The sequence below is a fragment of the Hemicordylus capensis genome, chromosome 1, assembly GCF_027244095.1.
Source record: "Hemicordylus capensis ecotype Gifberg chromosome 1, rHemCap1.1.pri, whole genome shotgun sequence".
NCBI classification, from domain to species: domain Eukaryota; kingdom Metazoa; phylum Chordata; class Lepidosauria; order Squamata; family Cordylidae; genus Hemicordylus; species Hemicordylus capensis.
The window spans coordinates 224,669,281-224,691,838 of record NC_069657.1 but is presented as its reverse complement, the minus strand read 5'-3'; the positions used below and the strand labels follow the sequence as shown (position 1 = coordinate 224,691,838).

The following is a 22,558-nucleotide window of genomic DNA, read 5'->3' as shown; positions in this document are numbered from 1 at the left end:
AGCTGCCCCATATAGTGCAGAGTGGCTTTGGCCCCTGCCCCGCTTAGAGGCAAGAGTGCTCAGATACATGCAGGAGACCCCGCCTTGATCCAGAGAGGATGGCAGGAGGAGCCTGCCTTCTTAAGGCAGTCACACCTCATAGGCCTCTTCTTCAGCAAGGAGCAATTCGGCAGCCCTGGGAAGGCTGTGTGCGCAAATGGATGAACTCTAGTTAACACTGGCCCTGTCATAGGAACATAGGAAGCTGCCATATACTGAGTCAGACCATTGGTCCATCTAGCTCAGTATTGTCTTCACAGACTGGCAGCGGCTTCTCCAAGGTTGCAGGCAGGAATCTCTCTCAGTTCTATCTTGGAGATGCTGCCAGGGAGGGAACTTGGAACCACCTGCTCTTTCCAGAGCGGCTTCATCCCCCGAGGGGAATATCTTGCAGTGCTCACACATCAAGTCTCCCATTCAGATGCAACCAGGGCAGACCCTGCTTAGCTAAGGGGACAAGTCCTGCTTGCTCCCACAAGACCAGCTCGACCACATTACCAGAGCTTGTCTAAACTGGGCTGGGATCTGGCTTCTCTAAAGATCAGAACATTTAGAGTTATTGGCTGACATCCAGTTGAAATCACTAGTCCTGTTGAAACGAAGTAGTACTTTAGAGTAACTCCTGAGTGGTACTACTGAGTAACTGGGTGTCAGCCATTGTGTTGAACCCCGGAGCCAACGGCGAAGAGGTGGAGGCAGCACCCAAACTGTTGGGGGGTAGGATGCGTCCAGGAAGAGTGTGTGGGTTGTCACCGCAGTGTCAGAAGGTTGGGGAGCTTGATGGCAAGAGTCACAAAATCCGTGCTGAGTGTGGGGAAGGCCCTTGCAGCGGGCAGTGAAGGAACCTGAAGTAAGGAACAGTCCTTTGTTTGCTGAGGGTTGACATGCTGGAACTCTGGAATTAATTAGTTGCTTGATTTCCCCCAGTGGATTTGGCTGATGCTTCCCTGATCCAAGACATCCTGCCTAATCACCAGTGCCGGGCTGAGAAGCAAAGCTCCTTGCCAGTGCAGCAACTCTTGCAGCTGCTAAAGGAGCTTTTCAAGAGAGTCCGGTTAGAGAAGCCTGGCCCGGTAGAGCCCAAGGCCCCTGAACGAACGCTGAACCTCCTAACTGCTGCATATGACAGGTGAGAGCACCAAGACAACTAGTGCCTGACTTTTCACTGACTTTCAACTGTCACTGACTTTCACCTGAGCAACATTTGGGTAAAAAATAGGAACATAGGAACATAGGAAACTGCCATATACTGAGTCAGACCATTGGTCTATCTAGCTTAGTATTCTCTACAAAGACTGGCAGCGGCTTCTCCAAGGTTGCAGGCAGGAATCTCTCTCTCTCAGCCCTCTCTTGGAGATGCCAGAGAGGGAACTTGGAACCTTATGCTCTTCCCAGAGCGGCTTCATCCCCTGAGAGGAATATCTTGCAGTGCTCACACATCAAGTTTCCCATTCATATGCAACCAGGGCAGACCCTGCTTAGCTATGGGGACAAGTCATGCTTGCTAGCACAAGACCAGCTCTCCTCCCATAGCTACACAATAGCTATGCAATAGCTACACAAGTGTGTTATTTCTGTGTCACACTTGTTGCACATACAAGTGTGTCCTTTTATATGCCATTACACCTCCTGAGAACCACCACTTCTTCACCTATTCTCCCCAGTCTCTAGCCCTTTTGGCTTCAAGGAGAGGCTTGGAAATGTGCCGGCCATGGGCTCAGTGGTCTCTCAGAAGCCAGGGGAGAAGGACAGCGGCTGAGTAGAATTTCCACGAATCAGGGCGTGCAGCTGCTGCCAATGCACTGCAAAGCCCTTGGGACTCGACTCTAGGGATTTAATTGGGAGCCTTATATATGCGAAGCATTTGCTCTACTTCTGAGCTGCAGTCCTCAGTGGTCAGCAAGTCACGCTGCAAGGAATCTCTGAAAGGCAGAGCCAGCTCTAGGTCGGAGGGGGCCCTGCACAAGGAGATCTTTCGTGGGATCCTCCTACCTTGGTGGAACCCTTTTGCCACATCATGGCAGTAGACTCCGCTTTCTTTCATTCCCACAAGTTTATGAGCAGCAACACTGGCATTCTAGCCAGCAGCAGATGCCTGCTATGTTTCCCCACCACCACAATACCCCATGGAGCATCATGATGTCACATAGGGCATTAGGGGGAAGAGGACCATGACAGGCAGCATCTATTGGCTAGAATGTTGTTGTTGCTGCTGCTGCTAGCCTGATGAGAATGAAAGAAACCCATGATGACTGGTGCCATAGTAAGCAGGGGAGCGTAGCTGACACCTGCCAGTTGCTGACTGGGCTCAGTCCTACTGAGGAGAAAACGAGGCGAATGTCCCCAGTGGGTCCCTCTGGGATCCTGGTCCCTCAACAGCTGTCTGTGGGTACCTTGTGCTGATGCTTGCCCTACAGACAGGGATTTTCTGTCTCCATAACCTGACTGAAAACTTTTAACCTGAAAATACCAGGCCAAAAATCCCAAAGAAATTGTGTTTTACTGTTTCCCCCCTCAAGATTGCAGCATCAGAAATGATGAAAGGCTCCCAGGAGAAGAGAGAACTAAAATTCCCTGCTTGATTCGTTTCCAGTGATGTGGCTTTTAATTAAGCTCACCGATTGACTTGGAACGTTTGGGTTTAGCACCACCGGGGCTGTTAGGCCTAGTTTTCACTGAGACACTCAGGCAAATCTCATGAGTGAGCAAAACCGGGCTGGGCTCCCTTAGCCCGGTTTTGCACGCTCGTGAGAACCACTGGGCTTATGGGAAAGCCTGGGGGCTCCATGGTGGCAAGCCTGCTTACGGAGCCACCCCTTTAAACGAGGTTAATGGAGCGAGCGCTCTGTTGACCTTGTTTGTTTGGCCGTGTGTCTCCGTGGACGCAATCAAGGAGGGGGAGAGAGGGGAGGGGAGGCCCCAGGAATGCACAATACACTTGCGTGGTACATTATTGGGGCTCCAGGGGGTGGCCTTTGCTTGACCCCCAGAGCTGCTGGGCAAGCCGCGACCACGTGCGGGAGCACTGAAACGAAGCCACTGCTTGTCTGGGCGGGCAAGTGCCCCTTTGCGGGGAGAGGTCCTTTGCTCTCCCTGCAGAACCCGTTTCGGCTCTATGCACTGATTGTGTGTAGAGCCTTACTGTGTCTTGGCTGTATTACTTCAGGCTACAGGTAGAGCCCCCCAGGATGGAAGGCTCTTCCACAAACAGAATCTAATTACACATAGAAAATTGACATCTTGGAGAGGAAGCTAGGCTAGAACCCTGCTCCCTGACATCTAGAGGCTATTCTCAAGACCAGCAAAAATTGGGCTAGGAGAACCTAGCCTGATTTTTGCTGGTCGTGTAAACCACTGGGCTTGCTGGCTCACGAGAAGACCCCCCGACCAGGAGGCTAAAAAGCAGCCTCCCGGATCGGGGGTCTCTCCAGCATGCAGAGCATGCTGAAACTTCCGGGGGCCACATGGCCCCCCCAACTCCCAAGCCCCCACCAGCTCCGTAACAGAGCCAGCAGTCGTGTGGGCGGCCGACCCAGCCGCCCAGGGCAGACTGGACGATCTTCTGCGGGTAGAGCGGGCTAAGCCCATTATGGCAGGTCTCACTGATCATGAGACCCGCCTCCTAGTCTTTTATGTGCAGAGAATGCTTTGGTATGGTAGAAAGTTCCTTCATGTAAGACCCCTTCTGCGGTCTCAGGTGGTACAGTTGAGATGCAGGTTGGCCACCTCATTGAGACCTTATCCCGGTTTTTCAAGTGGAGGTGTGTAGAACATTTTCTTATGTCTCTGACTCTGTATCCTCTGTATTCCCTGCCCCCGCTCCAGCTCTATGAATAATGCAGGGCTGGTCTAGTAATTCTATTTGCCTTGTTCTTCAGGTATTTTTAGTGCATTGATTCACTATCATGTTACAGTCTCTGACATCGGAGATGGCCTTGAACCTCTATTTCTTGGTAATATTAAGAAACATCACATGACAATGTGGTAATATAGCATGTGTGACCAGCTATTGCCCTTGTTCTTACATCTGGGTTGTAACATTTTTATGATATTGTAGACATGGAGAGGGGTTTATCCAGCCCCAGTCAGCTGCAGCTGCTCTAATTGCCCTCTCAGGAGACAGCCTGCTTACGAAATACAGAGGTAAGGGGCATTGCTTTCCTCTATGTTATGTACACAGCGCTGACAAACAAATAACAGTTTTGCACACTAAGAAAATCTAGTCTTGCAGGGCCCAGATGAAAATGGGCACAATGAATTGCCTGCCCACTGGGAATAACCCCTGCAAAAAACCCCACCAAAACATTGCAGCGTCTCTTTCCCTTTTTCCTCCCCCCCCCCCACAGATGGTAGATACAAGGTGGGGAAGTGGTAGAGACAGAGGCCATAATCCAACACAAAGTTGAGCAAACTGACTGGAACGGATGGGATTAAGTGTGCACAGTTCTATGTCAGATTGAATGTAATTATGTAATCCTCGTATTCATGTCCTGCCCTTCCTCCAAGAAGCTCAGGACTGTACATATGGGATGGGAGGTTCCCCATTTTATCATCAAACTACTGTATGCGACAGGCTAGGCTGAGAGTATGACTGTCCCCTCCCAAGGGCATCCAGTGACCTTCATGGCTGAGGCACTTTCCAAATTAGCTGCTCAGCAGCAGCAAAATGCCTCTGTTCAGGCAAGTCTCATTCAGAACGTAAACAGCAGGGGGAGCAGTCTCGCAGCAACGAACAACCCGTAAAATCAGCAACTTTTTCGTGCCGGATATACGACATCCTAGCTCTATATCACAGTGATTAAATTCGAAACAGGCCATTGGAAATGTGAACAGTACCCTGCTGTCCGCGTAGGGACTGCAGTGTCACAACGCAGGAAGTGTGGAAGCACACTTCCGACATATGTCCTGACCCTGTTGTAGGGTCTAGTCTGGAAAGCGCCTGAGTGTGGATAGGAACTCAAGTCTCCCCTATCCAAATCAAGTCCATCACACTGGCTAGAATGTATAAGGTTTTACTGGCCATGTACCTTATTTTTTTTTGCGGGGGGGGGGGGGTTGCGGTTCCTAATGCCTGACCAGGGCGCTTTCCAGTTTACATGCTACAACAATGGTAAAATGCTTCGGCTTGGCAGGATTGTATTGAAAACATAAATAGAGGATTGTATTGAAAACGTCCAGCCATTTGTTGCACAAAGCCACCAGCAGGGGGAACAGTCTTTTCGAGCTTGCAGAAACCTCCTACAATGGGAAAATACAGCTACTTTTTTGTGATGCATATGCAACATTGTAGTACTAGAACGCAAAGATAAAATCTGAAAGAAGGCATCAGAAATGTGAACGACACCTTGCTGCCAGCGCAGGGAGTGTAGTGTCACAACACAGGAAGTACAGAAGCAGACTTAGCAGATACGTAGTGACACTGTTGTAGGATGTAATCTGGAAAGCCCCCAGAAGAGCACAAGTTAGGAAATAACTCCTTGGACTCTTTTGGGGTTCTGATTGGTATTCTCTGTGGTTGGCAGTTCTCTTTCAGCTTTATGCGACCTGTGGCAGGAAGCATTCCAGCCAGGGCATTCACATTACTCGAAATGGTGTGAGGCACCTACTCACCGACTTACTCCAGGTAATTCAGTCAGTGTGCCCATGTGGGACTACAGAGCTGGTGCATCTCCTGAAACTTCCAGGCTGTTTGTCGGTCTTGAAGGTGTGTAATCATGTATATATATTATCAGCCCTATAAGGAGACAGAAATGAAGCCAGCAGGCCTATGGATGGCTGCAGGAATCAACCTGGATAAATACAGCCTGAATTCCAATTCCCAAAGTTTTTACTTAGTTTTGCTTAGTTTGTATCACAGCTGAACAAAGCAAGAGGTATCTGTTGATTTCCTTATATTTAGCAGCAGGAGAGCAACTGTCCTAATCCAATGCCAGCACCGCTTCCCTCCCGTGGTTGTTAGGGGTGTGCACGGAACTGTCTGGCCCGGTTTGGTTCGAAGCTGGACTGGCCTCGAATGGAACTGGGCCAATTCGGTCTGGCCCCCTGTTGAACCCCCCTGGTCCAGTCCCAGACCGGTCCGCGGATTTTTTGTTTTTTGTTTTAAATTAAATTCGATAATAAGTACCTTTAGCCCCTTTAGGGGGCTTGCTGAGACTGCAGGGGGGGGGTCCGCACAGGTTCCCTCTCCCCCCGCTGGCCTTCCTGATCACCGCTGCGGCCTGCTGCGGCTGGGTAACTTGAGAATTTTTGGCCCTTTTGGGCCTCCGTAAGAGCATGCGGCCACCATTTTGGCAGCCGCCACGCATGCGCCAATGCCCTCTGCACCAATGCCCTCCGGAGCCGGCAGTCCAGTTCCAGTCCAACGGAACCGGTGGGGGTGGTTCGTTTCGACCCCAAACCTCCGGACCGCCAGACCAGTCCGCACATCCCTAGTGGTTGTTGCTAGTTTCTGCCACATATTTCCTTTTAGTTGGCTGGCCAATGGCTGTAATAAAAACTGATTGATATTTCCTTTTAGGATTGTGAGCCCTTTTGGAACTGGGAACCATCTTATTTCTTATTTATTTTTCTATGTAAACCACTTTGAGTAATGAGTGCTTTGTTGAAAAGCAGTATATAAATATTCATAGTTGAAATAGTAGTATCGTTGGTGAAAATCCTCATTCACATTCACAGGTATCTGAACCTCAAGTTTATTGACAGGTTGATTTTCAATTTAAACTATTCCAAGTGTTCCTGGAAAAGAAAGGCTTATTTTACTGAGCATGGTAAACCTTCCATCCCTTCCTATGTGTATTTTTCTATCTGTCTCATCTCTTGCTCTGCCTTTCTAATCCATTTTATATAAATAGCTTGCTTATATATGATGGATATAATGATACCCATGGGTGTCTGGAGGGGACTGAGAAATTCCCATTTAATTCAGTGTGGTTTACTCTCAGGTAATTGGGTATAGGATTGCAGCTTTTGCCCCACCCCTGAAAAATGTGGGGATGCCCATGATCATGCTTATGGTCTAACCACCTTCCAGAAGCTAGGGAAATGCATCTTGGCATATTTATAGTTTATCTACAGGCTGCAATGTAAAAAATTTAACACTTCAGAATTTTTCTTTTTGAGGTGGTCAAATAGCTTTCCCCCACCCCAGTTTCAGAATCATATTCTTCAAATGTTTTTTAGCTTAGCTCACACTGGGGGCCGGGGGGAAGGAATGGGGTTAAGGCTAGATGGATTCAGCATTAGCAAGGGTTAGTCTGGGAAATGATTTTCAATGATCAATGATTTTCAGTGTTCAAAAAATTAAGGGAACAGCCTTGCAAATGGGAGGCAATTGGTTTGTTCGTGTTTTTCTTATATCATTTCCAGTGTGCTTAGAATGGCTCATTTGGCCTTTTTTGTTCTGCTCCACAACATTCCTAAGGAAAAACAGACCATCATGCCCGGAGTTTCCTAAACTACTTGTAACTGATGAGGAGTTGTGGAGAGACAGAAACATGGGATGTACAAATAAAAGTGTGGGGGAGACGTAGAGAGGAATGTATTGAGTTAATGAGACAGGGCAAACATTGGACTGCATGGCATCTAGAGTGGGAGAAGTTTCACTGGCATTCTTTAGATCACCATGTTCCTGTGGTAGGCTCATGTGTATACGCACACACATGGTGGAAGAAGCATGTACTGGAAATAAAAGGTTTTCTCCTGATGATGGCTGTTAAAGCACTGACGTTTCAAAATATATGCCGTGGCTTGAAATTTCATGTGTGATATCTGAAATAAAACAACCTTTTGCCAGTATAGGACTGAAATGGGTTTTCGCTAACGTTTATCCATATGTAGCCTGTTCCTGCTGTCTTCAGTAAAGCATTGAAACTGCAGTTGTTTTTTAATGAGGGGTGACAGTAAAGCTTTCTTTTTCCTTCCACTGCAGATCCTGACAGTTGTGGGAGAGAGCTGTAATCTGTCTTCTGTGGAAACTGAAATACGCAGTTGTTTCAGTGGAGTAAGTCAGACTGCAATAGAGAAATGAACTTGAATTATACTTGACTAGTAGTCTTCACTGACAGAAAATACACTTCTCCAACAGGACAACCACCAGTGCCAAAGGTTTCTATAGCGTTTAATTCCATAAAGCCTTTGTTGTTCTTGTCCCCAAGCAGAGTCAGAAGCTGGAGGAGGAAGTCCTCCGGCATCCCACAATGCACCACGCCGGGAGTGCAGTGCATTGGGGGATGTCCCTGCTGCTGGGCGCTCCTGCCTTCCAGCTCTGTGGCTGCTCAGGCTGCAGGCATTCTGAGCAGCTACATGACCAGGGTGTGGGGTAGAATGGCGCACTCATGCCCTTCCACCTCTCTATTAGCCCAGGTACAAAACCTGGGCTACCCTGGTGCAGAGCACCAGGATCGATCCCGATCCCAGCACTCCACATGACCAGCCCACCCAGATAGGGCTATCCAAGGCTGGGTAGGACTGGTCGGTTGAACAACCTCTTGTGTTTCCCAAACAGTCAAGGGAACACACCTAACTCCATATCCAGTGCGATAGTCTAAAGAAGAGGACCCGCACACAGTAATCAGAATCAAAAGTAAAGCATAAGCGGGTTTAGGAATACCTAACATATAAACACAGTGGTGTTGGGGGTACAGCTCTGAAAGGTGAAAGAACAGAGTAGTCTTAAATATCTCATGCTGTCTAAAACCCAATGGCATGAACCCTCTGCAGAGGCTGCCTGCTTCCTGGAGGCAGCATTTTAGCATAGATTATCTCAAGAATAATAGCAAAATCTGCTTTCTCATTTTCGAATCCCATCTTGTTCGAGGTTTGAATGTTTTCTCATGTACTTTCCACAAAACACAACAGAATTGGTTTTTTAAAGGATCAGATAAGGTATTGATTAGAGCAACTTAGCTCTTTCCCAGCCACAAAGGACCATTTGGCTGGTCAGCTAGAATGGCAGCCATCAAATGGCTTTATTTAAGAATAACGAGCTTTTTCTTTCAGTGACTGATATAGAAACTTTAAAAGTCCTGATCCAGCTGCACTTGCTCTTTGTTGCAGGTGCTCTGCATGGAGATGCATATTCAGATCCACATCCACTGATGTATCTGATATACGTCCACTAAATTTGATGGGGACCAGATGAGCATTATAGACCCACCTAATGGCAGAGTGGGGAAATGACTTGACTACCAAGCCAGAGGTTGCCAGTTCGAATCCCCGCTGGTATGTTTCCCAGACTTTGGAGAACACCTATATCGTTGGAGCAGCAATATAGGAAGATGCTGAAAGGCATCATCCCATACTGCGCGGCGGGAGGCAATGGAAAACCCCTCCTGTACTCTAGCAAAGACAACCACAGGGCTTTGTGGGCACCAGGAGTCAACACCGACTCGACGGCACAACTTTACTTTACTAGATGAGCATTGGGACGTACACATCCTGGTTCTTGCATCGGCCACATGTGCAAATCTTCCTTGCTGGGTTGGGGTGAAAGTATTTATAGAGCTTTCTCCAGAATGGTGCAATAATCTCACTTTGCTCAATAGCCATCATGGCTGTCACAGTCATAGGTGAGGGTTTCCCCTGTCCCCACCCCCAACATAGAAATATAGAAAATCAGTGGGTTACATTCTCCAGACATCAGTCCTAATGAGGAACTAGCCTTTTACACTACATGCTGTGATTGAGACACAGACCCTGTTTTGTTCTGTTCTAGGTTCTGAAATCAGCCATTGGTGAAGAGAGATTCTTGGCTTGGCTCCAGTCTGAGCCTGCCCTTCTCCTCTGGCTCCCTACCTGGAACAGGTTGTCGGCGACCAAAATGGTCACACACCAAGTCACCTGTGGCGTCTGTAAGAGCTTCCCTATTACTGGACTAAGGTGCATTGCTTTATAATCCAGGCTCAAACTGATCCTCAGATCCAAGAGATAATACCATTAATAGTATTGCTCAGTGGTTGCTGTGATTTTCTTCCCCTGTGTCAGGTCTTTATAGAAAAGCTAGGAATGAGAGTCTTGAGACACAGAAAAGCAGACACAGGGCAGAGGTGGCAACACTGATTCACAGGATGACAAACTCACACATGTGTATTTGCAGCATTAATTTCACCAATCGATGAGCTCTACTTTAAAAATAAACAGCAAGGGATAGAGGCTGTATGTGCTCAAAAACAATGGCTGTGTGGTTATAACACGAAAAGTACTTCCTTTCCACTATGATAGCACTCACTACATCTGCTGTTTATCACAGCAGAACTATGGATTTGATTTGATTTGCTCACTCTGTTTGGATAACAGGATTCCCTCTTGTCATTCATCCTTGCAATAACACTGTGGTTGGGAGCACACTCTTGCTGTGACTCTTCCTGGCGGTCTTTTCATGAGGCAGGGTGAGGTGGTTGCCTCGGGCATTGGGTTGCTGGGGCACCAGCCAGGCGGCAAGACACTCCCAGCAGCCACCATGGGGGCAGCGCTTCAGGACCACTCTGACCCTTGTAAGCTTTGCGGGGAGTGTGGAGAGGAGAGTGAAGGCTGCCCTTCTCACACTCCTCACAGTCCTTGGAAAGTGTGCAAGATGTTAGAGGTTGTTAATTTTTACCCTCAATAGGTAAAAAACAGCAGAGCACTGAGGAATGAGCACACACTCCAGTTAGAGTGGGTAGCCAAGAATGGTTTAGTGGTTGCAGCTATTAGAGAAAACCCATGGAGATCCCTATAGAACTAAATACTAAATATTTATTGGTTAAATACATTTGAATAGGAAAGACCTAAATCTAATCTAAAGGAATACATAATGGATAGGTAAGGGGAGAGAGAGATGTTTCCATCTGTCTGCTCTCTAGGAGGAAATGAAGGATTGTGACGCAGCACAGGAAGTGCAGAAGAGTCAGATCGGGGTTATAGAGTAGAGCCAGAACAGTCAGGGAGACCCTTACTCACAATCCTTACTCCCAATGCCCCTAGTGGTCATTAGGATAGTTGGTGCAAAAGGTTGATGCACTGGAACTCCATATCCAACACAAGAAGCATGAGGAGAGGAGCGGAAGGCGCTGGCAACCTCTCCTCTCCCCACAAGCCACTTGCAGGAGCCAATTTTGAGAGAAGATTGGCCCCCACCAGGGATGTGGGGCTAGATGGTGCCTTGCCTCATGTGCCACGTCATCTTGGGACACCCCTGCTCTGAATGTGCAGAGAAGGCATGAAGCTAGCTTCACAATGGTGGTGAAGAACCCACTGTGCATGTTCTTAACATCCTGCGTCTGCCATCCCTCTGCATGAGCTTGTGCGTGTCACCAAGTGATCGGCCAAAGGTCATGAAGGATAGGATCTGAAGAACAGTTGCAACAGGCTCTTTGCCAGCATTGTGAGCCTGGGTTCACAGCATGCCTGGCCATTATCCTGCAAGTCAAATGCTGTACAAGTTCTCTGCCCCATTCCTCCCTTCATGTATCAGCCAGGCTGTCCACTTTTTTTTTCTTTTTCAAAACAGTGCATGCACATTTACTCTACCTTGCCCCCCCCCACCGCGCGCACACACACACACACACACACACACACACACACAGAATCCCTCACAAACATTTTTAAAAGCACTACAAAACTGTTCCAGGGAATGATGGTGGGAAATGTGTTGGTAACAGATGGGCTAGCCAACTGGCATCCACTACAGCCAGTTTTGCTCCATTTAAGCTGACCCACTCTGAAATCCTGTGGAACCAGTATTTCCTGAGCTTTCCTGAGCTTTGTTTATAGAGCAGTGCCTCCATCATTCTCGTGACATCTGTCTTCATCCTCAGTGAATCCCTGGGTGAGCTGGAATTCAGAGTGAGATGCTGGATGACGTGTCCTCCTGAAGTGTAATGTGGGTGATTCTGAACCACCCGCAGTAATGCGAGCATCTAAAACACATGCCCACTTTGCTGTGCCACACGGCTGTTCTGCCGCTGCTGACGGTTGCATCTTGCAACATCTTGCAACGTGACTTGCAGGATTCCCAGTGCAATCACAAAATGGCAAGTCATTGCAGAACAGTAATAACAGCAATGTGAGAGTGTGTGTTTTAGATGCCCGCAGCAGCATGGGCAGTTCAGAGGCACTCGCATTACACTGTGGGGCACGTCAGTCACAGTCAAGTATAATGTTGCAGTTATATGATTACAAAACTATAACTTGGCCAATGCCATTCACAGATCCAGTCCAGCAGCTTGATTGTCCCAATCTCTTAGCACTACATCACAGCCTCCATTGGGTGTTACTTCATTTGCCCTTGCCCGTTTCTCTCCATTGAGTTCAGTCTTCTTGTTCTGCTTCTGCTGGGTGTTTCAAAATGAGAGTATAGGGGGTTGTTCAATGCTTCATTGTAAGCTGGTGGCCATTCATATTTTCCAGGCAAGTGTGTCCATATTCTCCTTGAAATGTATTTATCTGCCCCTCCTCCTGCTCCATTGGAGCCGATGGAGTCGTGGAGTGTGTGTGATGTGATTATATTATATTATATTATATTATATTATATTATATTATATTAATTTATTTATTTAAATAGGGGTGTGAAAGGAAATCCTGTGGCAAGCCTGGAAGGGGGAAGAGAGGAACTGGCGCACCTGGGTGGGCATTCTCTTCCATGGTGGCAGTGGCGGCCAGCAGTCCCTCAGCTCCCGGGCGCGTGGGCAGCCTCACTGAGTGGAGCAGGCTGCTCGCCACTCACTGACTGCCGCTGCTGCTCCCACCCAGAGCTGAGGCTGGTGCACAGGCAGCCTTGCCGAGCGGAGAAGGCTGCGGCTGCTTGCCGCTCACTGGCCACCACCACCACCCGCGCCCCCCGAGCCAAGGCAGGTGCGCAGGCTGCTCGCCACTTGCTGGATGCCGCCACTCCCCCCACCCCAGCCAAGGCAATTCGGGTTAGGGCTGCTCGCCACTCACTGGCCACCGCCGCTGCTCCCCACCCCCGGAGCTGAAGCGGGTGCATGGGCAGCCTCACTGAGCAGAACAGGCTGCTTGCTCCTCGCTTGCTGCCATCGCTGCTCCCACCTAGAGCCAAGGCAGGCGCGCGGGCAGCCTCACCGCGGAGAAAGCTGCTTGCCGCTCGCTAGCCGCCGCTCTGGGCCCCCCCCCCCCCAGCTGAGGCTGGCATGTGGGGCAGCCTTGCCGAGCGGAGAAGGCTGCTTGCCACTCACTGGCCACCACCACCACTCCCCCCCGCCCGCAGAGCTGAGGTGGGTGCGCAGGCTGCTGGATGCCTCTTGCTGGATGCTGCCGCTCCCCTCCAGAGCCAAGGCAGTTAGGGCTAGGGCTGCTCACTGATCACCGCCTCCGCTCCCCACCCCCAAGAGCTGAAGCAGGTGCACGGGCAGCCTCACGGAGCAGGCTGCTCACCGCTAACTGGCTGTCACCACCGCTCCTCCGCAGAGCTGAGGCGGGCATGTGGGCAGCCTCACTGTGTGGAGCAGGCCCTTCACCTCTCACTGGCCACCGCTGCTCCCCCCTGCACACATGGCAGTGGCTGTGCTGGTTTCCATGTTGCTGGGAGTTGAGGCGGGCCAGCAGAGCAGGCTGCTTGCTGCCCCCTTGGCCGCTGCTCTCTGCCCCCCCCCATGGCGCTGTGGGGCCGCTCCAAACATGGGGCCTGAGGTGATCACACCAGTTGTCCTACCCTAAGGACGGGCCTGCCTGGCAGAGCCTCACTAGGGCTGGGGAGCCTTGTGGCTTTCTCCTCTCCACTTTCACCCTCACTGCTTCCCTCCGGCCAGGTCTTCTCTTGAGGAGGGAGGATGGCAGCAGAGGCGTGCCTCTAGAGAAAGAAAGAAATAGGAGGGAGGAGGCAGAGGGGAGGCAAGTGCTCCTCCAGTGAGGATTGTGGGATTGCACAGAAGTAAATGAAGCATGATTCAGTTCAATGGGCTTCCTTCTGAGTGACTGTTCTCTCTCCCTGCCCTTTGCCTTGTAGTATTTATTTTTTATATATTTAACATATTTGTATATTGCCCAAATTGCAAATCTCTGGGCAGTTTACAATGAAACAATAAAAACAAGATATACAAAGATTAAAACATTGTAACAATTCAAAATTTAAAACAATTTTAAAACTATTAAAAATTATCAAACAATTAAAACAGTATATAATTAAAAGCCTGGGTGATCAAATGTGTCTTGACTGCCTTTCCAAAAGTTGTAAGAGATGGGGAAGATCTTAAGCAAGTGGGATTGCACAGAAGTAAGTGATTTAGTTCAGTGGGCTTCCTCTTCAGTGAAAAGTGCACGAGAAAGAGTTGGATTCAGAAATCTGCTCAGCTGCACTAGTATGCAGCTCTCTGGCCAAAGTTGCAAAATAAAAGGGGAATGCACAAAAGAACCCGGGAAGAAAAATAATAATAAAACCCCTCCGATCTCCTCCCTTCTGTGTTGTGAAGCTCCAGTTATGTTGGGAGCAAGTGAAGGAGGAGGGAGGTGTGGGGTGCCGAGATTTCTTTCTGCCGGTTTCTCTCCCCGAGGTGAGGGGATGGAGGAAGCAAGGGGTGGAGCGCAAAGAAAGATCCACATTGCAAAATGCTACAATGAATAAAATGCGGTGCAAGGCTCCCTACAACGGAAAAATACATCTACTTTCCTGCAGCGCATTTGCAATGTTGTAGGGCAAAAACGCATCATTAAAATCCGAATCAAGGCATGGGAAATGTGAACACACCCTGCTTACAACGCAGCAACACCAATGTGGAAACACAAGCAATATGGAGGGGCACTTAGAGGATATGGTGTATGTTCCAGTGTGTAATGTGGAAAACACCCTGGAGAATTTGGTCCTCACTATATTTTTCCCTTTTCCCGTTTCTGGCCAGGTATCATTGTTTGAAGTGCCTGAGCTTTGACCTTTGCCAGGTCTGTTTCTTCACTGGACAATACAGCAAACCCCACAAGAAGTCTCACCCTGTGGTGGAGCACTGTGTGCCGGTAAAAAATGGATTCACACTTCGCCTAGTATGGACCGGGGATCAGTAAATGCTCTAGGGAGACTCACATGGTGGCTTCACATTAGGTCCCTAGAAGTGTAAGACTTCTATTTTGGCAACATATATGCTATTTTCTTTCATTCTGTGTCCAAAATTAGGTAAAGGTTGCGTCACATTTCTAAGTAATTCCCTAGAAATGTATATATTTTAACAATATCTATTCTATTTTCTGTGTTCTGTGTCTAACGTCTGATTAGGAGCTCTGTGTAACCCAAGACCACTGAATGTATGTCCTGTTAAAATGGGTGGGACTTCCACATGGTTCCCACTCCAGCAAAAGAGATCCATGTGCAGAGGCAAGTTTTTTATTTGTGCAGCAGATGTGGACCAGCAGTAGGATACTTTGACCCAAGACAGTGTTCTTGGCCTATGGCTCACTGTGTGTTCCTGGTCTGTCTACCAGGTGTCTGACACCTAGTGTGGCTCTGACTCCAGCCCTCTGGTTCTTGGCGATGTCCCCCTGACTTCCCCAGTCCTGGCTTCAAGCGCTGTGCCACCTAGAGCCCACTGCCCACAGGTCAACCTGACTGCCTGGTTTTGTAGTCTAGGGAGCTAGCTTGTATCCGCTTTATCAGCCTCAGGTATGAGGAGACAAACTGTCATAATTCTACCACTGAACAGGTTCCAGTTATTCTTTGTATTTCCTAATGAACAGGGCCCTAGCTTTGGGGCTTGGTACAGTCACCTTAAGTGGTGCAGCGGGGAAATGCTTGACTAACAAGCTGAAGGTTGCCGGTTCGAATCCCCACTGGTACTATATCAGGCAGCAGTGATCTAGGAAGATGCTGAAAGGCATCAACTCATACTGCCTGGGAGGAGGCGATAGTAAACCCCTCCTATATTCTACCAAAGAAAATCACAGGGCTCTGTGGGCGCCAGGAGTCTAAATTGACTTGACGGCACACTTTACCTTACATTTTATTAAAATACAAGTTTGATACTCACTCACTAGCTGTAACCTCCATTAAACCTGCCAATCACCATTAGAGTTGCCATATTCTGGCTCTCCAAATCCGGGTGCCTAATTTGCTTCCAAATAAAATTGGCTTCCAAATAATTTGCATATGCAAATTAGCAGCTGCACTTTCCAGTTGCCTTGTATGTGCTCTGGATATCTACCAACAATAGCTGGGGAAGATATCTTTGCCTGACCATTTTCCTTGACATATTAACAGCAGCAGTAGAACAAAAAAATGCACAGCTTTTTAATTAAGGATGCAGTTCTGTACACACTTATTTGAGAGAAGATCTGATTGAAACCAAAGATGCTTACTTCTAAGTAGGCATGCATTGAATGTAAAGCCAAGAAAGTCCTTAAACATTACAATACACAGCCTGGTAGGCAGGGTAGTGATTCACATCAAAAGCAAGCTATCCTCTCAACTTCCCGAAAGAGATCCCCTGCTGATAACAAACAAGGCACCATTCCTCAGGGGATTACTATACTTGTGAAAGTGAAACCCTCCCAGCTAGCTCCTGTGCTCTTCCCCTCTTAATCCAAGTCCAGCAGTTGAGCAGAATAGTGACTGCATGTCTTGCTCCATAACTGTGCTTATACAAGGCCTAGAGCTTAGCTTAAAAAAGAAAAGAAAGAAAGCTGAAATCCAGGCGAATCCGGGTGGGCTAAGCAATCTGGGTGAGATGCTTAAAATCCATGTGATACCCAGAATTCCGGGGGAGCATGGCAACCCTAATCAGCATTCACGCAATATTGTCCAGATTCAGCTTCTGTTAGCAAGCCCGCAGCTTAGTTGCATCCTCCACAGTCTCCTTAGCACGTCTGAAAAGAGCTTCTTTCTAGTCATTTCCCTTCTCCATTATGTCATTTGGGCAGGTTTCAGCGAAGGAGAGCACCAGGCTGTTTCTCCGCACCATCCGAAACAACCTGCTGCGAGGGCGCTGCAAACGGAAGGAAGCTCGGCGAAGAAGGACCTTGGCAATGATGGGAGAAGAAGACGTCTCTACCCACCACCAAGCACCGTGAGCACCTCCTTTCATCTGGGGCATTGTCTCTACCCTGTCAGCCTGAGACTCCAGCTAAGTCTTATGCTTAGGGTGTTGCTTAGTAAAGAGATTTCAGTATTACTACTACTGCCACTACTGTTACTACTACTACTTTATATACTGCATTTCAACAAAAGTTTCCAAAGTGATTTACATAGAAAAACAAATAATAAATGCAGAAGATGGCCCTATCCACCCCCAGCACAGTACTTCCAGTGACTGTTGCTGGTGTCTATCTTATGTTTCTTTTTAGAATGTGAGCCCTTTGGGGACAGGGATCCATCTTATTTGTTTAGGAACATAGGCAGCTGCCATATACTGAGTCAGACCATTGGTCTACCTAGCTCAGTATTGCTTTCACAGACTGGCGGCGGCTTCTCCAAGGTTGCAGGCAGGAATCTCTCTCAGCCCTATCTTGGAGATGCTGCCAGGGAGGGAACTTGAAACCTTCTGCTCTTCCCAGAGAGGCTTCATCCGCTGAGGGGAATATCTTGCAGTGTTTGTTATTTCTCTGTGTAAATCGCCCTGAGCCGTTTTTGGAAGGGCGGTATAGAAATCGAAGTAAGAAGAAGAAGAGGAAGAAGATGGTTCCCTGTCCCCAAAGGGTTCATAATCTAAAAGGAAATGTCTGGTAGGCACCAACAACAGCCACTGAAGGGCTCATTCATAATTCTAAGGTGTGGAGGTATAGGTGCTTTTTATTATGTCCTTTGGAGGAATGACTTGTAACTGCAAAGTGGCTTTGAGCTGAAAAAGCTGAGACTTCATTGAAGATTTTAAAAGTGGCCCATACAAATGGATTAATTGGGTTAAAATGTGACAGGCAAAAAGAAAGAGTATCTCCCAAAGTAGATTGCCAATCATGTTGACAGAGTCAGTGACAGACTCTGAAATATGCACATCTTGCTGTACAAGATGCGAAAATAAGGACATATCTATCTATGTAATTCTCTTTAACGTCCCTGTCGCTAATCCCATGTGTGGCAGCTCTCGGATTAGCGACGGGGACGGGAGGAGAAGCAGGCATGGAGGAGATGCGGCAGCCGCCAGGATGGCTGGCCACGCAGGGGAAACGGCCGCCGCCAGGACAGCAGACGGCTGTGCAGGGGAAGCGGCTGCCTCCAGGTTGGGAGGAACAGGTTGGGGAGAAACAGCAGGTGGTGGCCACTGAGGAAAAGTAGCTTGGACACTGAGGGAGAATGGGCTGTGGGGGGGGTAGGAAAGAAATGGGGCGGGGGGGGAGAAATGGGGCTGGGGGGGAGAAAGAATTGAAGATGGAGGAAGAGAGACAGGGAGAACTAGGGGTGCAGATGCTCTGTGCCAGGTCAGCTAGTTTTGTATATTTCTGTCCATTAAACTACAATGGGAGTGGATCAGTTTGATTTGATGTGAGTTAGATTATTTGAGTTATTGTTTTGATGATAGATAGTTTTTGATTTAATATGTTTGTATGCCATATTTTTGCCATAGAATAAAACTTGACGGGCTGTCTGCAGCATCTCTGGCAGGATGGGGCTGACTTTCTTCTGTCATCTTAAACTCAATAGAGAGGGTGAAGTGGACTTTCTATCTGTCTAGAAGCCATGGGAGTCTGACACTGGGAGAAATTTGAGTAATCATTCAAGTCATCCAGAAAGGGAAGAAGGCTCTTTCAATTAGCCTACAGCTTGGCTTCAGTATTGTACTTCCAACTTTGTGATCTATATCATCATAACAAGTTGTTTGGGTATCTTCCAGTGCTGGCTCTTCATTTGACCCTTTCCCATATATGCTCAACCATTGGTTGACAATTAAGTTTATGAGCTGAGCCGGGCTATTAAGAAAACAACTATTCAGACTTACCAAGGATGAAATGCTCTCATCTGCAAAGGGTCAGCACAAATCTGAATGTTCCTCTTTTTGGTTCCATTGCAATCTTCAAGCAGAGTTTAAGTGAAGCTAAGAAGTATTAGGCAGCCTGCAGATTCATCTGTACAAGGCAATATTGTTTCCTTGTTAAGGAACCTCTGTATGCCTACACACTGATATTGTGTATATAGGTTTGTACAACCTGTGACCTGCATTGCAATACGCGAAACACATGTGTATGCTGCAGGACCTTTAAAATGGGATTTTGGGCCACTATTCATGGCAGGTGGGTTGCATTTGGCTTTCTGGGTCACAAGTAGTACCGGTCTACTATAGAATATAAGGTGAAGGTAAAGTGTGCCGTCAAGTCAATTTCGACTCCTGGTGCCCACAGAGCCCTGTGGTTTTTCTTTGGTAGAATACAGGAGGGGTTTACCATTGCCTTCTCCCATGCAGTCTGAGATGATGCCTTTCAGCATCTTCCTATATCGCTGCTGCCCAATATAGTACCAGTGGGGATTCAAACGGGCAACCTTCTGCTTGTTAGTCAAGCATTTACCTGCTGCACCTCTTAATGTAAACAGTATGCTGGTAAATATAGTATTCATAACTACAACTGCTGCTTAAAATTTGTATTAACTACAGCACTTTAAATGCATTACAGTTCAGGGCTCAATGCCCTCAGAATTCTGTGAATATGTGGGCACTCTTGAAAGCCTGGTAGTGTATCTGTTTTTTTCTATGTAGCGCCCAAAGACGTTTACTGTCAGTAAATGGATAGCAGTTCTTTAAAATATATCTAAAACTTAAAAGGCAGTGGCTGAAAGGGCTGGACTGGGGGCACTGAGAGGGTGGTGAAATGTATGTGGGGAGGGCACCAGGTTTTGATCAGAATGGGTAATTCAGGATGGGAATTTGGGTGTGGGGCACCCTGTAGGTGGGACACACCGGGAATATGCCTCTGTTGCCCTGAGGGCCAGTCCAAGCCTGGTGGTTGACATTCAGATGAACATTCTGCATGCACAACAAAGGAAGGTTTCCCCCCACTGGTCTCTCTTCCTTCTGCCACTCACTGTCTGCCACCCACTCCCCAAAGTCTGTCTCTGAGGGCTGCATGATCCTTAGAGTGGCATGCAACTAACTGCACAGGTTTTGGAGCCAAGTCATTCTATTTTTGACCTTATTTGGAAGGTGCTTCTATTATTTAGTTATTTATACAGTCAGACGGGTGTTATTGACTGGTTTGTTTTCTCCAGACATCGAGTCCTTCCCAAGGACCTGGGATAGCTGGATTTTATTATCAATGTTGTTGCTGTTATTATAGATATCGTGGCAGAATATAGGCTGTTCCCAGTAAAGTTGCTTTTTGTAATTGGCTGATGGTGATTTCTGTGGCCCCTTTGGTGTTGAGGTGCTCTTCAAGTTGTTTTGGAATTGCACCTAGGGCGCCAGTTACCACTGGGATTATTTTGGCCTTTTTCTGCCACAGCCTCTCAATTTCAATTTGTAGATCTTTGTATTTGGTGATTTTTTTCTATTTCTTTTTCTTCTATTCTGCTATCCCCTGGTATTGCTATGTCAATTATTTTAACTTGTTTTTCTTTCTTCTCGACTACAGTTATATCTGGTGTATTGTGTGGCAGATGTTTGTCTGTTTGTAGACGGAAGTCCCATAATATTTTTGCATCTTCATTTTCTACAACTTCTTCAGTTTTATGGTCCCACCAATCTTTGGCTACAGATAGCTTGTATTTTTTGCAGATGTTCCAGTGTATTATCCCTGCTACCTTGTCATGCCTTTGTTTGTAGTCAGTCTGTGCGATCTTTTTACAACAGCTGATTAGGTGGTCCACGGTTTCATCTGCTTCTTTACAAAGGCGGCACTTGCTGTTTGTGTTGACTTTTCTACTTTTGCTCTTATTGCATTTGTTCTTAGTGCCTGTTCTTGTGGAGCCAGTATTAGACCCTCTGTTTCTTTCTTCAAGTTGCCATTCTTAAGCCATTGCCAGGTCTTGGTGATGTCTGATTTTCCACTTATATTGTGCAAATATTGACCATGCAGTGGCTTATTTTTCCATTTTTCTGCTCAGTTCTTGACTTGTTCTTTCTTGTAGGCCTGCTTTCTTTCATTGGTGTTGAATAGTTTCACGTTATTGACCATTTGAAGTGCATCTTCTTCACTGTCCTTGATATATTCTTCAAGGCCTCTTTGCTCCTCCTCTACTGTTTGATGGACTTGCAGCATTCCTCTTCCACCTGAGCTGCGAGGGAGGTATAGCCTATCTACATCACTGTGGGGGTGCAGAGCATGATTGATGGTCATTATTTTCCTGGTCTTATGATCTAGCGTCTCTAGCTCTGCCTGGGACCAGTCTATTATTCCTGCAGTTATCTGATAACAGGTATAGCCCAGGTGTTTATGGCTTGTATGTTGTTCCAGCCATTGAGTTTGGACTTGAGGATTTTTCTAACTCTCCTGATGTATTCACTTCCAATTTTTCTTTTAACTTCAGTGTGTGCAATGTTATCAGCCTGGAGAATGCCCAAGTATTTGTAATGTTCTTTCTCTTCCAGGTTCTTGATGTTGCTTCCATTGGGCAGTTCTATTCCTTCTGTTCTTGTTATTTTTCCTCTGTTCATTGTTATTTACATTTTATATCCCGCTCTTCCTCCAAGGAGCCCAGAGCGGTGTACTACATACTTGAGTTTCTCCTCACAACAACCCTGTGAAGTAGGTTAGGCTGAGAGAGAAGTGACTTGTCTAGAGTCACCCAGCTAGTATCATGGCTAAATGAGGATTTGAACTCGGGTCTTCCCCGGTCCTAGCTGAGAGGGGAAAGGAGGAGTGAGAGTGTTCAGTACCTCATTTAATCCCTTCTGCCACCACCTTCTTATTTTTGCTGCCTTGCAGTTCCTGTTCCATTCAGCCTGTCTCTTCAAAACAGCCTGTGCCACCTAATTGGTTCCCCTCGGCGGAGTTGCAGCCAAGAAGCCCTTTACATTATGAACTATCCCCAGCACAGCAGGCGAAAAACAAAAACAGAATACTAAATCAAGAAAGAACAGCCAGTCAGGTAATTAACACAACTATAGGAGCCCCACTAATTTATGCATTTACTAGCTGGGCCAGGCGCGGAGCATCTGTGCCTCCTAGTTCTCACCCCGCTACCTCAGTCACCACAATTTTCTCCCCACCCACTCACCCGCCTCCATTCCCCCCACTCCACTGCCCACCTGCCCCCACCATTTTCTTCCCCCACCCACCACCGCCGTTTTCTTGCCTGCCTGCTGGCAAGCCTATCTGGCGCTGCTGCTTTCCTCTCCCCCTGCCGGCAGCTCACTTGTGAACTCTCATGAGAGCTGCCACGCATGGGATTAGAAATGGGTACTCCTTAGAGAAATAGATGGATGGATGGATGGATGGATGGATGGATGGATGGATAGATAGATAGATAGATAGATTACATTCTTATCCCACTCTTCTTCCAAGGAGTGGTGGGGTACATGGGGTATACATGGTTCCCACCATGTACTCAGGATGGTGTACCTGGTTCCTGCTGTTTTATCTTAAAAACAACCTTGTAAGATAAGTTAGGATGAGAGAAAGAAACTGGTCCAAAGTCTGCCAGTGAGAGAGTTTCATGGCTAGCTGAAACCAGGGTAGTGTT

General features: G+C 47.5%; 1 protein-coding gene across 2 annotated transcripts in view; it reads left to right on the top strand.

The window, feature by feature from the left end:
* DYTN (dystrotelin) overlaps window positions 1–22,558 on the top strand; it is a 46,905-nt gene that overhangs the window by 5,361 nt on the left and 18,986 nt on the right. For both annotated transcript variants that reach the window (XM_053284800.1, XM_053284810.1), the window contains exons 5-12: window positions 967–1,168; window positions 4,097–4,182; window positions 5,562–5,662; window positions 7,967–8,038; window positions 9,752–9,915; window positions 14,868–14,979; window positions 16,873–17,018; window positions 21,802–21,964. In XM_053284800.1, the coding sequence (XP_053140775.1) occupies window positions 967–1,168; window positions 4,097–4,182; window positions 5,562–5,662; window positions 7,967–8,038; window positions 9,752–9,915; window positions 14,868–14,979; window positions 16,873–17,018; window positions 21,802–21,964 (1,046 nt within the window). The remainder of the gene's footprint in view (window positions 1–966; window positions 1,169–4,096; window positions 4,183–5,561; window positions 5,663–7,966; window positions 8,039–9,751; window positions 9,916–14,867; window positions 14,980–16,872; window positions 17,019–21,801; window positions 21,965–22,558) is intronic.